Source organism: Saccopteryx bilineata, chromosome 7 (genome assembly GCF_036850765.1).
Source record: "Saccopteryx bilineata isolate mSacBil1 chromosome 7, mSacBil1_pri_phased_curated, whole genome shotgun sequence".
NCBI classification, from domain to species: domain Eukaryota; kingdom Metazoa; phylum Chordata; class Mammalia; order Chiroptera; family Emballonuridae; genus Saccopteryx; species Saccopteryx bilineata.
The window spans coordinates 112,020,631-112,030,766 of NC_089496.1; the positions used below are offsets into that span (position 1 = coordinate 112,020,631).

Here is a 10,136-nt window from a genome sequence, read left to right on the forward strand (position 1 = left end):
ACCCCGGGATGCTGGTGAGAGAACACAGGGTGGGGAGGCAGGGGAAATCAGCTCCTTCACCGTCTCCTGGTGAGTTGCAAAGGCGCTGGGGTCGTGGGCCTTGGCTGTGGGATTGTACACCTGTGACTTCGGTTGTGTCCTGCTGACATCGCTGGGCAGGCCGGTTTACATCCGACAGCCTGTCCAGGTGGCCTGGCTGACTCAATCCCCTTGCGCCCTGGGGGAGGGTGGGCTTGTGTCCTCCCTGAGTTTGGCTGGGCCCGTCCCAGGGAGGTGTGGTTTGCGCTCCATCCAGATGGCCTCTCTTCGGAATTCCTGAGGGGATACAAAACCTATATCCGTGGGAAGGACGTGGGGTGAGCGGATTGAGACCACCTGGCTCTGGCCCTGGTCCTTCCGGCCTTCTGACCGTGGCTGGCCATTGCCCCTCTTCAAACTGCAGTTCTGTCTCCTCAGCGAGGGGACCGGGCTACAGCTGAGCTCCAGGGATGAGGAGCAAGATGCCGGGGGAGGGGGCTGAAGTGCCCGGTAGACCACCCAGACCACCCAGGGGTGGGCGAGCTCAGGTGCTTATTTGCTGCGTGAAAATGTGAAAAGGGGATTCCACACTCTTTAGAGACTTTTCTTAAAGCTGACCTCGAGTAACCTTGAATCACAAACGATGTTCACTTCCCCTGCTTCTGTCCCCGGCCCCAGTCTTTCCAGGAGGGCTGGAACGCTCTCCTAGACCCATCCCAGATGCTCAGGGAGACCCTTCAGCTGTAGGGAGAGATGGTGAGGAAGGCCTGGCCCCACCTCGTCTTCAGGAAGCCCGGGCCAGGCAGGTACACAGGGAGAACCCCAGAGAGGTGGTGGCTGGTGGCCTTAGATGGCTCCTAGAGCTGGGCAGGAGCAGGGGGAAGGACCCCCTTCCTTGCCTGGTAGGCAGGACAGGCTTGGCAAAGTGACAGCATTTGGGCTGAGAGCGAGCAACTGCAGTAGGAGCTGCCATGGATCCTGGCCACCCCGGAGTGCGTGTGTGGCCTGGGGCTCCGCGTGGCTCCGTGTGGATGTGGCATAGAGCAGGTTCAGGGCCTGGGCACAGACCACGACCTACCACCATCCCGAGAGAGTGCGTCTCCATCGGCTGTGTCCGTGGACCACAGTTGCAGCCCTGGGCGGGTGTCGGTTCCACCCAGGATGATGGACGTCCCCAGGTTGGGCCGCAGCTGGATTCAGAGCCGAACGGCACCACGCTCCAGGCATGGGCTCACTTTTCCGGAACCAGCCGGGAGGGAGGCAGAGTCAGAACCGTGTCTGAGTGTGCGGTGTGGCCGGGGAGCTGCTCCTCTCCGTCCTCGGACCAGGCCCGGGGGCTGCGTGCACACCGGCTCCCCGGGAAACCTGCAGCTCCAACACCGGGAAATGACAAATGACCAAAAAATCAATTTGTAATCTGATTGGAGGTTTTTTATTTCCTCTGATGAGTTTAAATTTCATTAAAAGCAACCTTATTCCAACATAAAAGGAACCCTTGAAGGGTAAAACGGGGGGATTGTCTCACGGACTCTAAAGCAGCCGGGTCCTTTGTGTTCGGTATTCATGACGTTAATTGTGAGGGCCGCCGGGTGTCCGCTGGCCGCTGCCCCCTTATCAGGCCCGGGATCGGAGGAGGCTCCCAGCACAAGGACTCCCATTCAGAAACCACTCTTTGGCGTATTGACACTTCAGTTATCAACCACGCTTATTCTCTGCGGGGCGGGGGCCGCTCGCGGGAAGCGGCTCCCAGCGGCTACTCATGCCACCTCGCTGCCTCCTCCTAATTGTCTGTATTCTCTTCGAAGACTGATCATCGCAGCCTCTTGTCTTGATGAGAAATTGACATTTTCTGAGGACTTCTCTGGGCGCTCCGAGCGTCGGCGATAAGGCGGAAGGTGTTTCAAGGGGGGGGGGACGCCCTTCTCCTTTCAGGGGGCCACGGCATTGCCTCGCCGACCCTCCTGATGGGTATGGATTTCGTGAGGTCTTTCTCAGCATTTGAACTATAAAAGGTTCCAAATGACACCACCCCTTATAGACAAAAGATAACCTTGCCCTTTGAATATATCGATTCTTGATTAACTAGGCTGTTTAATGCAATGAAATGAGGCATTAGATTGAAGCCCATTTTCGAGTGCTTTGAATAATCTTTAAAAGCTTGAAAGACCTAAAAGGTGGCCTGACAAGAATTTGGCTCACGTTCTGAGCGAGGGCACATCTGGCTTCTGATTCGAAACACAAACATGCCATCCTTTCTGTCTCCCCAGGTCGTGGGGCCCTGGTCCCCCCACCTGGAGCGGGCGCTCCTGGCCCGGAGTCGACAGGCAGGTGAACTGTGTGCTTGCCCCTCTGGGGAGGGGTCTGGGGGCGGGCAGTGGGCAGGCTGCCGCTTTGGACCCCAGGCCAGGCGCCCCACTCTCTGCTGTCTCGTGAAGGCTAGAACATGAAGGCAGCCAAGGGGACCCAATTGTTAGGGACAGGAGAGGGAGGTCGTCACAAGTTTCTTTATGTTTTGAGTAATTGTTTCCTGTTTTGCCGAGCAGAACAAGTAATGAAGGGGACATTTGTGAGCACTAATTTGGATCACACGTGTACATGTGAGAGCTGCGAGCCAGAACACGCAGAAGCGGCCTTTCTCTGGGGAGGAGACACGAGGACAGTGGAATGGAAGGGGGTTGAGAACCCACGGGGGCGGAAATCAGTGTGTCAATGAGGACCCGGGCGCTGATGGTGGCTCTGGTCCTAGTCGGCGGCCATGGCTGACCCCGCGCACAGCCCACAGTGGCCGGGGCAGCGTGGGGTCCGTTGTGACCTCGCGTCAGTGGGAGCACAGCGTCCCCCAGGTCAGACCTCAGCTGGCACCTGTGGCTGGCACCCTGCTCTCTACCTGCCCAGAGCAGCACCCGGTGCTCTTCTAAAGCAGCCACTTGCCCCAGGAGGGCACGTGATGGGGACTGAGGGGGCATTTGCTCTCAGCCTGCCAGACCCTGGAAGCAGAGGGGCTGGGGAGCAGGTGACCAAGCCCCCAGTGACCTGGTGATTGTTTATATCCCCCAGAGCTGCTGGCCTGCATCCGAGAACCACGGACGTGTGCACCTCTCCCTCTGCGGGCTCGGTGTGTGTCTGGGGACATCCCTCTGTAGAAGGTTCTTCCGTGAACCTTCTCCCTCGGCTGGGACACGGCACCGGAGCCCGAGGTCCGCGAATGGATCCCCCAGTGCGGCTTCAGCAGGGGGGGAGGGAGGGGCGTAATTCTGTCAGTCGCTTCCATAATCAAAACATAAAATCACCCAAAGTGAAATTCACAGACAAGAAATACTTTAATTAAATATTGTGTAAAATGAACATTTTTATACAGTTAAATATCTGAAAAAATGTACAGATAAAACAATCTTATTGTAAGGGTCTTTAACAGTAAAATCTACCATTTCGTGAAGTGCTCCGTTTTGAGTCTGGAACAGCGAGGGGGGCGTTGACGGACCGACCTGAAACGCAAACCAGGTGCGGCGTGGGTGGGGGCCCACATCCAAGCAGGGGTCGCGTGGGCGCGCCCGACGGCCAGACCCCAACACAAGGGGAAGTGGAGGCCACCGAGTTCTCAAGTCACCTGGTAGCTAAGCCCTGCCGGCCACCACAGGGCCGGAGAGGGGCCTGCAACCACGGGGTCCTGCTGTCTGACCAGTCCCTCGAGTGAACCCCTTTCTGCGCTGTGCATTGTTTCGCTTTGTGTCAAAAAAGTTTTAAAAAAATCCCTTTTTTTGTTTTGTTTTAATTTGATTTCTGTTGCAGTTTGCAAAAAAAGGTTGGCTAGGCTGCATCCGCAGCCTCCGAACGCAGAGCGGGGAGACGGCGGCCCTTGCGGTCTCACCACAGGTTTGGCACAAACAGGCCCCGAGCGGAAGTTCAGTCCAGCTTAAACAGTACAAGCGGTGCTGTTGGGTCTGACCACGCACACAAGTTTTGTTCAAAAACAAAAAAAACCCAAAAACTGAAAGCCAGGGTCTGTGTGATGCCCCCCGAGACCTCTGGGAACTTGAGGTGAGCGTAGAGGACGGCAGAACGCCAGCGGAATTGGACGCAGAAACGAGCGACACGGGTCACCAAGTTTGTGCTTCTGTGTGTGTGTGTGTGTGTGTGTGTGTGTGTGTGCGTGTGTGTGTTACACCATACATCTCCAAACGAAACCTGATTAACAATTGTGGTGTAAGCCTGGGGTTAAAGAGCACAAAGGTTCTTTTTTTTTTCTTTTTAAAGAAGTCCACTTTTAAGGCATCAGAGAAGTTCATGTGGCAGACATTTTAATTAAAACATCAGAAGGAAATTTTATTTTTAAACTTTAGGCCTCTGAATTTTTTCCAGTGAACACAGTTCCACTATGTGGCAAAAGTCATGGGTGGCAGCTAAAATGACTTTTTACATTCTACGAGGAAAAAAAAAAAATCATATTAAAATAAAATCAGGACACAGCCCCAAACGGTGTCCCCTCTTCGCGGCCGTTCCACATGCACGGACTCTACTAAGAATTGTCACAGCCGGGCGGCACCATTGTGTTTTTGACTATACAACAAACTTTTTTTTTCCCTTTTCTCAAAAGTGATTTGTTTCAGATAACTTAAAAATAATATAAAAATAAACAATGAATTTGACTTCTCAAAATAAAAATTAAAAAAAAAAAGATGGATGGAAAGTCTAAACAATAGCAAATGTTTTTGTGGTTTTTTTTTTTTTAAGTACAAACGAAACACAAAGACTCGGGTTTCATTTTAATGAAAAACGGATCAGAGACAGTTCTCGGCTCCAGGCTCCTCCCCAGCATCGTGACACCAGGCAGGATGGACTAGAGAGAGGAACAGAAGACGGCGGGGAAAAAGCAATGTACAAAATTTCAAAGATAAATACAATATTTATAATTGATATGTTACAAAATAAAGTCCCTTAGCAACTGTACGTGTTCATGGAAAAGTGTTGAATGAGACCATTTTATCCCTTATGAGACACATAAGGAATAAAACTTGCGGGGAGGGGCGGTTTCCTAAATAGTTAAGTGGATCTGAAAAAAATTCAAGACAAGTGTATAAATATTTAGCTACAACTTTGGCAAAATCACAAAAGTCTACAATTTTATAACCACATACAAAACACATTAGGGAAGAAGGATCTAGAAGTCAAAAGGACAATTTCTGGTACAAGAAACATGGACCTCACAGTAGCCTAAGAATGCAATCGTATACAGTACTAGCAAAAGTGGAAAAAATGTCGCAGATCACGCTTGCTTAACAGGAAGCTCTAGCAGTGGGAGAAGTTTAACCAACAGACAGTAGCACTTTTTTTTCTCTGTCAGTGTGCTTGTTGAAGGCAAGAGAATTCAATATCAAAGTTACAATTTCTAACTACAATAAGTTACAAAGTTTCATTTCATTAAGATGAAGGTAAGCAATGGTAAACCCTCCCCTCCCTCCCGGCCACCCCCGATTCTAATCATATAGTCATCCTCTCTTCCAGTTCGATGGCTCATATACCTCCTTGGCCCCCTTTAGTTCACCACAAAAAAATATTTCACATTATAGAGATACACAACCATTGTGAATCTAAGGATGAGTACTGAAAAATGTCTGGAGGCATTTTTCATCAGTGTTTCATGATAATCAAAATGGTGCATTCACAAAGTTTCTCCCAACACATAGCAAGTACGAGACATAGCCAAGACGGAGTCAGAAACTCTATACAAAATAGGCGTTGCTTTGTTCTCCTGTTCTTCGGGACTGAGAAGATGTGAAAATGTGAGCCAAGTTCAGTTGATAAAATGGAATTGCTCGTGAAGAAGTAGGCTGTTCTGCATGTCAGTTCTTAATTAGTTTAAATAAAATCTTTTAAACGAAGTCTCTTGTAGCGTGTCGACTGCTGCTGACGTATTTGAAGATACTGTCTCCACCAGCATGTCTCAGTATACTAAACGTGTCCCCTGAAGTCCGTCCTTGGATGCTGGGTGCTGCGGAAGGTAAACAAAGGTCCCTCACATCGGTGGGACTACCAGCCCAGACATAGCTGCAAGAGAGAGAGGAGCTGGTTATTGGGGAGGGGCTGGCGGGGTGAGGGGCCGGGCCGGCCCCTCTGTGCGGTGCTGTTCCTTGGTGTCCTTGGGTCTGCACAACTCTCCCTTAACCAGCCCGGGGCTTGGTTAAGAGGCGTGGGGGGCCTACGTCAAGGGGTGGGGTGCACGTGGGGACAGGCTCCTGTGGAAAGGGAAGGGCTCCTGGCCTTTCCGTGGGGGAGGCGGTGCTTCCCACACACCTCAGCAGCTCGTGCACCGCGGCCGGGAGGCCCAGACTCCATCGCCGCCCGACACGAGCCAGCCTGCTCTCTCCCCCTAGCCTAGGTGAAAACCGGACACGCCTCAGTTTCCCCTCTGCTGACTGCTCGGTATCGTAATGGTGAGTCGCGGGCCCTCCAGGGTCAAAGCCACTCCACAGCCCACCTGCCCTGGCCTCTTAAGGCCACGGGCCCTGAAGAGACGCCAGTCCCAGCTCAGCCCCGGAGTGTTCTTTTTTCTCTTTTTTTAGAAGAAGAGAGAAAAGCTGCTGCTACAAATGCCCGGCGCAGCGGACGCCTCCTGGTGGGCTCCTGGCATGCCTGTCCTTTACAACGCTCTAACTTTCAGTGTGGTGGAATTTTTGTCAGGGTGGTGGTTCTCATTAATTTACCTATAACACACGGATACATCTGTTCATGTAGTGATGCGAGCTTCAATTTCTCAGCTCATTAATTGCAACAATATTAATTTATCTCCGACTCACTGTTACAACGTTATGGTTTGGAAGCCCTGTGTGTGTGTACACATGGCTCACGTGGCCCCGTCTCACAATGGCCTCCACACCGTGGGGACGGCGGACGGGCCGTTGGCACCTGCCTCGTAGGCAGCTCTGGGCGGGTGACCGCTGCTGGGGCGTAGGCCAGGCGGCAGTGCTCGGGGCCCTGGGCATCCCTGGCATCCACTAACAGAGGTTGTGAAGACAATTATTTCAAATCACTGATACCTTTCCAGTTCCTTTTTTGAGCATTAGTTCATCAAAGTGAAATATGCCACCGACTTCACAAAAGGGCCAGTTTGTCTTCTCCACGGGGACGTCCTCAGCACCCAGCAGAGAGCCTGGCACATAGTAGGCGCTCAGTAAATACCGGTGGAATGGAGTCATGTGTTTAAAGGAGTTACTGGATTTGACTTTCACCGGGAGGAGCATATACCAAAGGTGTCTGAAAGAGGCCAGACGGCGGCCACTTACTCCAAAGTGCCTGTGGACCTCGGGAAATCCCAGAGAGCCACGTGCAGGCTGGGGGCGCTCACCTGGCCCTGCCTGCCACCAGGGTCACTGCCCAGACGGACCAACCCTAGGCAGATGCTGCAGGCCTGCTCAGCGTGGCTCCAGCTGTGGGCAGCTGTGTCCAGGCAGCGCCTCCCACTGCCCTCGGGCCTGCCCTTCTCCCACTTGAAAGAGAACAGTTAGAAAAACCAGCTCCCGTTGGGTACAGCCCTGGGCCCACTGTCCCCTCCAAGGACAGCTGGTTGGTAGAACCCTGGTCTGGTAATCCAGGGCAAGCGGCTTTGAGATGGGTGCTGCAGGGGCGTGATGACCCTCCACCCCCTCCTGGGGCTTCCTGCTGCCTCCGGAGGGGGGAGGCGGGGCCCCCAGGAGTGCCAGGCGGGGCCTGCACCAGGTCTGGGAGCCGTGGCCGTGAAGGCCTATCTGCAGAGAGGGATGCGCATAGGCGGACCTGCTGCCCGGGCCACGTGCTCTCTCCCACGCGGCTCCACGCCCTGAGCCACCCCACGGGGACACCGAGGCTTTGTTGGGAGGCCGAGGAATGGTCCTCATCAACCAAGGGGAAGAAGCTGGGTGGCATCTCTGCATATGGGGGGTTGCATCATGGCGAACCCCAGGGAGAACACAGCCGCTGGGGAGGCGCAAGGGTTCCAAGAAAGTGCCTGAAGGAGGGGCCGGAGCTCCCACCTCCCGGGGGGGACACAGCCAGCACTGGCGTCCACCCCAGCGGGCCATGGGGCCTGGCCTGCCCTTGAAAGGCCACTGGGGACAGCCCCACCGGGGCAGCAGGGGCCCGCCCCCACCCGGCCTCGGGCCGCCCCTCACCTTGGAGTCCGTTCCCGTTGGCGCTGGTGCAGGAGGGAGGAGGAGAGGCTTGGGGCCGGACCACAGGCGCGAAAGCGCTCTTTTGTTTCACTGCAGAGATGACATTGGCAGGTGAGAATGAGAAAATGCCGTGGGCACTGCTACAGTTTGAAGGGAGGGTGACCGAAGAGGCTGCCATGGTGGGGCTGGACGGCACTACTGCAACAAAGCAAAGACGGTCAGCACGCGCAGCGCCGTGCGGGCAACACGACACAGAGCCCGGGGCCGCGGCACACACACGGCACACACGCGGCTCCTCTCCGGGCCACACAGGCAAAAGGCTTGTGTCGGACTCGGTTCCAATGGGGCGGCCCCGTTCCGTTCCGGTTTGGTTTGGGTTTATCCAATGTGACCGCCGGGGGCCCGCCTGAGGTCAGTGTCCTGTCGCCAGGTGGACGCCCAGCCTCCACAGCCACCCTTCCTTGTGTCCGGTAGCTCACAGCACAAGAACATCCAAGCAATGCACACATTTGACTTTGCAGTGAAAAAAAAAAATGAATCTGTGTGATGACGTGTGACAAAACAGACACTTACTGCCGTAGGGAGAGTTGGCGGAGGAGCCATTAAGAAATCCAGGCGAGCCCGGGACCCCTAGATTGGCCATGGCGCCACTTCCGTATCCGTTCATGCTAGTGCTGACTGTGTTGTAATTGGACTGCTGGGGTGTGCTGCTGGGGGCGTAGCCTCGCGGGGACACGCTGCTTGTATTGCGACTGTAGCCGACTGTTAAGACCCCCCACCCCCGGCCCAAAATAACATCATTATCAGGGACTGTAGCCGACTGTTGAAACCCCCCACCCCCGGCCCAAAATAACATCATTATCAGGGAGAGACACACGGGGGGGGGGGGCTCCCCCGCAAATCTATTATCATCTAGTAATAAACATTTTTAATTGACCTCACGCCTTCCTTGCACCCCTAACAGCTCCGACAACCTTGTCACACCAACCCCTGCGTGTGTCATCCCCAGGTCCGGCCCGTCTGAGCCGGCACCGCAGGGGGAGGGGCGGGTGGGGGGGAGAGCACACGCTTCGATCTAACCGTCAGCTGCTCTCACGTTTCTCTTTAGAAGCAATAGATCAACAGCGCGGACTCCTGGTCTGTCCCCCACCCCCCAGGTGAACTTCTCGCCCTCTGCAGCCCTTCAAATGCCATGGCTGACAAGGAGAGCTTGTTTGTGGCCATGACGCCCCACGCCAGGCTGTTTGGGGAGGGGGTTGTTTTCATTTTCCCGGCTGCTGTTTCTATAAGGGGGGAGGGGGGCGCCTCCTTCCCGCTGGGGTGGGGGGCACGTGAGTGGGAGTCCGGCAGCACAGCTGAGCAGCCTTCTGCGATGCTGCCTGCACAGGTATTTTGAGAGCCGACTTCGACTGGCATGAAGGACCGGCTCCAACGGTCGGTGCCACGCCTCTCCGGCTGCCCAGGGCCATGGGGTCAGGTGCAGGGTGGGGACACAGGCATTTCCTTCCGTGTGTTCATTCCACTCAGACACCACATCCCACCCGCACAGCACACCCCGAGGGCCCACCGCTGACTACATCACAGGAACCCCATGGCTCACCCCGGGCTTTCGGGGACGCCAAGCCACTCATGAATAAGTTCAAGGACACTTGTAGCAAATGGCACAACATGAACGGGAACCACTGACGCGGCTGCTACATGGGCTCTGGGTCCCCTCAGCGTTCTCCGCACGGCACTGACGGCACAGCCGCAGGGGACCGGCTGCTGTGTGCAACCCCGCCGGACCGAGAGGGGCCGGCTGCAGCTAAGTCCCAGCCGCCCGCGCCCCGTGCAGCAAGGGAGGGCAGGGCTCCAGCCCCGGGGCCGCTTACCTTGGTCGTTGGCTTGCGAGGTCTCAGACACGTTCACAGCCAGCTGGCTGCTGAAGGAGTTCACGCCCATCATGCCCGTGTGCGCGGGGGTGTTGCCCAGCGT

At 55.1% G+C, this 10,136-nt stretch overlaps 1 protein-coding gene across 9 annotated transcripts in view; it reads right to left on the reverse strand.

Moving 5' to 3' along the window:
• Positions 1-3,342: 3,342 nt before the first annotated feature.
• The window catches only part of EBF3 (EBF transcription factor 3), a 121,791-nt gene continuing 114,997 nt past the window's right edge, over positions 3,343-10,136 (reverse strand). For 2 of the 9 annotated variants that reach the window (XM_066239355.1, XM_066239353.1), the window contains exons 13-17: positions 10,034-10,136; positions 8,736-8,924; positions 8,163-8,252; positions 7,053-7,165; positions 5,899-6,063 (exon numbers count right to left, since the gene is read on the reverse strand). The exon at positions 10,034-10,136 is cut by the window's right edge and continues 75 nt beyond it. In XM_066239355.1, coding sequence (XP_066095452.1) covers positions 6,046-6,063; positions 7,053-7,165; positions 8,163-8,252; positions 8,736-8,924; positions 10,034-10,136 — 513 coding nt within the window. In that variant the 3' untranslated portion in view covers positions 5,899-6,045. Of the gene's footprint in view, positions 6,064-7,052; positions 7,166-8,162; positions 8,361-8,735; positions 8,925-10,033 lie in introns of all 9 variants that reach the window. The other 7 variants (XM_066239351.1, XM_066239349.1, XM_066239357.1 and 4 more) reach the window with 4 other exon arrangements.